Source organism: Meriones unguiculatus, chromosome 16, assembly GCF_030254825.1.
Source record: "Meriones unguiculatus strain TT.TT164.6M chromosome 16, Bangor_MerUng_6.1, whole genome shotgun sequence".
Lineage (NCBI taxonomy): Eukaryota > Metazoa > Chordata > Mammalia > Rodentia > Muridae > Meriones > Meriones unguiculatus.
The window spans coordinates 154,182-161,515 of record NC_083363.1 but is presented as its reverse complement, the minus strand read 5'-3'; the positions used below and the strand labels follow the sequence as shown (position 1 = coordinate 161,515).

General features: G+C 37.3%; 1 protein-coding gene across 1 annotated transcript; it reads right to left on the bottom strand.

Annotated features, from left to right (window-relative positions):
- Window positions 1-282: 282 nt before the first annotated feature.
- LOC110562334 (putative olfactory receptor 2B8) lies at window positions 283-1,245 on the bottom strand. Its single transcript, XM_021659047.2, has one exon. It carries the CDS (start codon window positions 1,243-1,245, stop codon window positions 283-285), a length of 963 nt encoding a protein of 320 aa, XP_021514722.1.
- Between the last annotated feature and the right edge of the window lie 6,089 nt (window positions 1,246-7,334).

Genomic DNA, 7,334 nt, shown 5'->3' with positions numbered 1-7,334 from the left:
CTAAAAAGTTCCAAAAGCACTTCTTTTATCACTTTTAATGTTAGATAATAAGGAAGGATATTTTCAAAAATTCATTAGCTAGGACGTTTACTAACAAAACTTAGTGTTTCTTCAAATCTGTGTGTATAAATTATTTTTTCTACTTGTTGAACTATTTAACCATTACCTATAATCAATAACACGTTGTCACGATCGGGCTCTGTTTTACTGGCTGGGATAATGATGGCTGTTCACTATCTTCTATGGAACCAAGGACTGGATTAGAATGAGATCGGTTTTTGCCTAAGCCAAGTTCCACCCTTGCTCTTGTTCTCTTCCAAGTACTTTCTTCACTGCTGCTTTGACATCCTTGTTCCTCAAGGTATAGATAAGAGGGTTCAGCATTGGGGTTATGAGTCCATAAAAGAGTGCCAAAAGTTTGCCCTTAAGTTTGGCTGACCTGCTCTTAGGTGCCATGTATGCATATCCACTGATAGCAGAGCCATAGAACATGATGACCACTAGAAGATGGGACCCACATGTGTTAAAGGCCTTTTTTTGACCTTCAGAAGATTGTATCTTTACGACTGCTCTGACAATGTTGACGTAAGAGAAAAGAATTAACCCAAGAGGGATAACTTTTATGACAACCACAGCAGCATACATCTCTACCTCATTGACCCAGGTGTCGACACATGATAACTGAAGCATGGCAGGTACCTCACAGAAAAAGTTCTCTAACTGGTATTTGCCACAACGAGGTACCAAAAAAGTCAACACTGTCTGCACCAAGGAGTTGCTGAAACCAGTTATCCAGGCTACTGCTGCCAGCTGTTGGCATAGCTGAGAATGCATGATAACTGTGTAGTGCAGAGGCCGGCAGATGGCCACATAGCGATCAAAGGCCATGATGGAGAGAAGCACACACTCTGTAGATCCCAGGCTAAGGAAGATGAACAGCTGTGCGATGCAGCCCACGTAACTGATGCTTCTCTCATGGCTCTGTATATTTATCAGCATCTGGGGGACAGTAGAACTAGTATAGCAGAGATCCAGAAAGGAAAGATTGGCCAGGAAGAAATACATTGGGGTGTGGAGCTTAGGATCAAGGCGGCACAAAATGATAATAGCTGAATTCCCAATGAGGGTAACTATATAGAAAATAGAAATGACTGCAAGAAGAGCCATTTCCAGTTGGGGCCATTCAGAGAAGCCTAGCAGAATAAAGCCATTGGTGTGATGGGAGGTGTTAATAAGCCTTCTCATTGTTGGAATTCCACTTGCTAGAAACATCTATACTAGAATTTCGAGGTCCTGGTTATCCTGTCTTTAGAACTTAATGTCTTCTGGAATAAAGAAACTGGATAGTAGATGCTGAAACAAATAAAATCACAAATACACTTAATTTTATTTCCTCATTAAGAAAAAAATAGCATTAAAAGCTGTTCTTTTATCCACAATTTTCACAAGTGAATAATTTTAGAAAGTCAAATTAGGACCAGATATGGTGACTCACACCCATAATCTCAACACCCAGAAGGCTGAAGCAAGAGAATTTGTGTGAGAGAAAGGCCAGAATGGGCTTCAGAGCCTCACCCAGGCTCTGAAGCCCATTGCCCACCCCCCCAATGCAAAACAAAAATCAACAAATAAAAATGTAAATATGGTAAAGATGTATTACAAGATACTATTATCAGATGTTGGATCTATTAAAACAGAGAAAAATGGAAACAACCTCCCTGAAGCTTTATTAAGTTTGTAGTTTACTCAAAATATTTTTGAACATTATTGTTCTCAATTGAGCTTATTTTCTGTAGGTTCTTAATAATTTTGTGTTATGAAATATGAATATTGCTACCTGTGAAAGGCAGTATCAGTTAGTGTTAACAAAGTCATCTGTTTACTTTCAAGTCTCTTTTCTGCTCATTGTACAACGTGGATAAAACTTCCAGGACCCAGGACAATGTGATTGTGGACTAAATCTACAATGATGTTTAGCTACAGAATAATTAGGAGTTAATGTGACTAACACTGATGGTATAAAATGTGTCCCTTATTTTGCTTATGTCAAGAAACATATATATATATACATATATGCATATATATACTGCATAATATATAACTATATATAATATATACATACATATATTCAAATAACACAAACTACAAAAATAAATGTTTCCAATTTAATCACACTTCCACATAAGGAAATTCTCACAAGCTTTCTTACAATTAGGCTTTATCTTCATGTAATCTCTATGCTAGAATGTATGCTTAAATATTGAGCTTTATCCAGCAAAGTGGGAAAAGCTGTGAAAAATTATTTTTTAAATTCTGGTGCTTGTCTGTGTTGTAACAGTCATCAAACATGTGACTATGTGCACATATGCAATTGATTGCCCATATATGTACTTCATGTGATTCATTTTGTATAAAATAAACATATGGTTCAAATGAGAAATTTCACTCAAATTACACAGTTGAAGTGCAAGCTTATATAAATATTAATATTACTGTTAAGATATCAATCATTATCATGCATAAAGTGACTCTTGGTAAAAAAAAAAAGTGTGTAACTACTTTATAGATATTTAATGTAATTTAGGAATAGTTTGTATCCCAAGATAAATATATGCATAATTCTATTCCTTCACTTACTGTAAAATTTTGGACAGCTTTAAGTGAATTTGTTTTTATTATTATTTTATTTTTACAAATACAGTTCTACATATTGTCTATAAAATAGCTAAAAAACATGTGCTGAGGGGTTTGAAGCAGATGCTGAAACTCACAGCCAAACATTGGGCAGAGCGCAGGGAGTCTTACGAAAGAAGAGGGGGGTGGGGATAGAGGGACATGGAGGGGATAGGAGCCCCACAAGGAGACCAACAAAGCTAAAATATCTGAGCCGGGGGGGTCCTTCAGAGACTGATGAACCAACCGAGGACCATGCAGAGAGAGAACTTAGGTCAGATGTGGCTGATTGGAAGCTCAGTCTCCATGTGGACCTCTGAGTGAGGGGAGCAGGGGCTGCCTCTATCATGAGCTTAGTTGCCTGCCTTTGATCACTCACCCCTGGTGATGTAGCCTTGTCCGGCCACAGAAGAGGATCCAGGCAGTCCTGATGAAACTTACCAAGCTACGGGCCGATGACAATAATGGAGATCTCCACCTTTCAGTAGACTAGGGGAAAGAGATGGAGGGAAAGAAGGAGAGAGGGTGGGACCTCAATCTGGATATATAATGAATAAACTGTGAAAAAATAAAAATTAAAAGAAAATATTAAAAAATATGTTGTAATTTTTATAACTAAATATAGTGACTTAACGTCCATCTAACATTGAGTCCTTATAATTTTGATGTAAACACTTTACATCAGCCTTGCTAACATTTTTCAGTAATAAAAAGTATTTTATCACCTATAGTCACCCTTTCGTATGATAGATCTCTTGTACATATCTCTCTTGTTTTACTGCAATTTCTTCCCCTTTGCTCATCATTTCCTTAATTCCTTCTCTACCTCTCCAGTACTCCACTAACCTGTGTTCAACTATAGTTCTGTGAGATCTTACATGCTGTTATTGTGCAACCAACAAAAATAATCATTTCACAATATCTTATTGCATGAAGCAGAAACAATATAAAACCTGGAATTTTTCTCCTATTTTTAGATATATGCAGTAAAAAGCATGAGAAAAAAATTAATGATGTTTTCTTTTTGCCTTTCACATTATTAGAAATTTTATTTTTGAATTGTGTTCCCCTTTTCCACATTTTATTTAGTGCTTATGCATTTTCTTCTTCTAACCAATTATAGTAGATGGAATTAAAAACAGTTATTCTCTAAGGTACATTGTAGTCCTTATTACTGATGTTTGACATACTTAACATTGTGGTTTAATTTTTTTTTCTGACAGGGTCCATAATGAACTCCTCGGGAGTTGTCCCCTAGGCTAGGAAAGGTGCATTGTATCTTAGTGACTTTATATCTTTCATAGCTGAATAACTGCCTGGGAAGGATATTGTAGAAATTCAATAACATGATATCAAAGACTAGAAATAGAACAAAACAAAAATTTCAATCTGAATTTTTCAAATTTATTATTATTAAATAATGGCAAAGAATGTTTTAGTCACCAGTTTCCTTGTAGTTCATCAGTTTCATAGTAGATATAAGCATAGCTATATGACAAATTGAGAAGATGAGCATTCTAAGTATAATTTGAGTTACCAGATTATGCTGATAAAATAGATATTTCTCTTACAAATACCAATAAACATTCCTGTTTTATATGGCTGAGAGCAACATGAGATCTAATATTATTTATTTATTTATTTATTTATTTATTTATGTATTATGCAGTATTCTGTCTGCATGTGTGCCTGCAGGCAAAAAGAGGGCACCAAATCTCATTATAGATGGCTATGAGCCACCTTGTGGTTGCTGGGAAATGAACTCAGGACCTTTGGAAGAACAGTCAGTGCTCTTAACCTCTGAGCCATCTCTCTAGCTCAAGATCTAATATTTTATGAAACAGAGAAGACTCATGATCAAAAAAGACTGCTCATACTTTCATTCATAGAAAAAAATTATCCTTTTTTTTTACTTGTAAGCAGAAAAGGAATTAATTGTGTGTGATCACACTGATCTTGGTAGGAAACTCCTGGAAACTTGTTTTTGTCATTGTTTTGCTTTCTGCTAACTAACTAATGTGATAACAAACTCACAGAAGCATTTGCAAGGTACATAGTGGGTAAGTGGTGCTAATGAAGCATGTAGAATCACTGACCCCCGGCCATTCCTTCCAGATTAAAGCAGATATAATTAGAAGGATGACTCTTCATAAACAGGGATTCATTTTCTTGATTATTTAAATTATTTCCCAAATTTATAAGTTGGTTTCTTATGAAATCTACTTTTGTTTGGGAGTAAAAGTCAGCTCATGCTTTAGGAAAATTACCTGGCATAAATTTTTCATATTGTTCTCTTGGCTATTCCTGATAGATGAAATTGCTAAAAACAATCTAAACTAAATATCATACTGATTATCTTCATATTTAAAATGATTTTGTTTTTTTATTGTAAATTAATTTTATTATTGAATTCCCAATCCCTGTTGTGCCTCGCAACCATGTTGCCTACAGCCACTATCCATAAAACAAGTGTTTTTACTTAGTTACAGTTCACTAAGCAATACTTTGGAAAACAAGAAGTAAAAATAATGTCACCTCTTTTAGAATGCTGGCCCTTCATTCTAATGGAAGATGTGTCTAAGGTTCTTTGGGTCCTCACTTCTTAGTCTGGCTCCATTTTTTCACTTTTAAGTCAATGATCCCCTCTGCCGTTCCTTGGAGCTCTGACCTTAGTCTGATTTCATTTTTCACTTTTCAGTCAATGATCTTTTCTGTAATTCCTTGCAGCTCAGAACCGTAGTTGTACCTAAACATCCCGTAAAATTAACTATACCCCTCTTATCAGTCATGTTTACCTGTAATCTGTCTTTTAACTCTTGTAGAATGGTGACAACAGGGCCAACTGTGCTAGAAAATTTTACCTTAGGGAGCCAATCCCTCTGTTGCAATTAAGCAGAGTTCATGGAAATAAGAATTTTGGCCATAGGGGAAAATATGGAAAATAGCAACATGAATTATTTACAAAGCCTGAATTATATGTGATTCTTCCACTGGGATTTCCTCCTTATATAGTAAATTCTATTGTATAATATTATTATGTTTCTTTTTAAAATTTTATTTATTATTTATTATAATTTATTCACTTTCTATCCTGGCTGTAGGACCCTCTCTCATCTCCTCCCAATCCCACTCTCCTTCCCTCTTCTCTCCCTGTGTCCTCCCCTAGTCCACTGATAGGAGAGGTCCTCCTCCCCTTCCATCTGACCTTAGCCTATCAGTGTCATCAGGACTGGATGCATTGTCTTCCTCTGTGGTCTAGAAAGGCTGCGCCCCTCAGAGGGAGGTGATCAAAGGGCCTGCCACTGAGTTTATGTCAGAGACATGTCTGCTCCCCTTACTAGTGAACCTACTTGGAGACAGAGCTGCCTATGGGCTATATCTGAGCAGGAGTGTTGGGTCCTTCCATGCCTGGTTGGAGCATCTGTCTCTGCAGGCCGCCCGGGCCCAGGATTTTGGCTCTGTTGGTCTCCTATGGTCTTTCTATCTCCCCCTTCTTTCATAAGATTCCCTGCACTCTGCCCAAAGTTTGGCTATGAATCTCAGCATCTGCTTCAATATCCTGATCAGTAGAGTCTTTCAGAGGTCCTCTGTGGAAGACTCCTGTCTTGTTTCCGGTCTTCTTCCACTTCCAATGTCTATCCCATTTGCCCAACTGAATGAGGATTGAGCATCTTCCCTAGGATCCTCCTTCTTGTTTAGCTTCTTTAGGAGTACAAATTTTAGTATGTTTATCCTATATTATATGTCTAACATCCTCTTAAAAGTGAGTATATGCCCTGTATATCAATGGTGGCTCAGAGCTTGTGGGAGTGTTCAGCCAATGAATGGCTGGACCTGATCCCCACACTATGAGACTCATGACATGCAGACATGAGCCCCACACATGACACTGCAGAGATAGCAGTATTCAGAAGCTGGATGGCCCAGAGACCCAAGGTAGAACCAGACATGACTAATTAAAAAAAAAGTCAATGAAATGATTCCTAATGATATTCTTCTATACTCATAGGATCAGTGCCTAGCCCAATCATCATCAGACAGGCTTCCACTACTAGCTCATGGGAGATGATAGAGAAACCCTTAGGCAGGGAACTCTGAAGAAGAGAGATTGGAGGAAAGATTGCAGGAGCCAGAGGGGTTGTGGACACCAAGAGAACATGGCCCACAGAATCAACTAATCAAGGCTCATTCAGACTCACAAAGACTGAAGTGGCCACCACAGAGTCTGCACCAGACTCTGCATACATGCTATGGCTCTTTATCTTGGGTTTTTTTCTTATACTCCTAACAAGGGAGTGGGGGTGTCTCTGACTCTTTTGCCTTCTCTCAGGACATTTTTTCTTCCTACTGGTTTTTCAATTCAGCTTTTATATGAGGGTCTGTGTCTAGTCTTACTGCATATTGTTTTTCTGAGTTCAGTTGATATTACTGGAAAGCCTGTTCTTTTCTGAAAAGAAACAGAGGAACAGTGGAGGTGGGGGAATGAAGAGGGAGAAGATGGGAAGCTGTGATTCGGATGTATTGTATGAGAGAAGAATAAATAAAATAATAAAATAAAGAAAAACAATAACTTTGGAATGTAAGAATCATGAGGAATGCACTGCTAATAAAAGGTGATAACATAAAACCTATCTTATTTATTATGTAGACATGGTAAAATA

Excerpts from the sequence above, each read along its gene's own strand:
- LOC110562334 (XM_021659047.2), bottom strand. The coding sequence starts at position 1,245 with ATGAGAAGGCTTATTAACACCTCCCATCACACCAATGGCTTTATTCTG.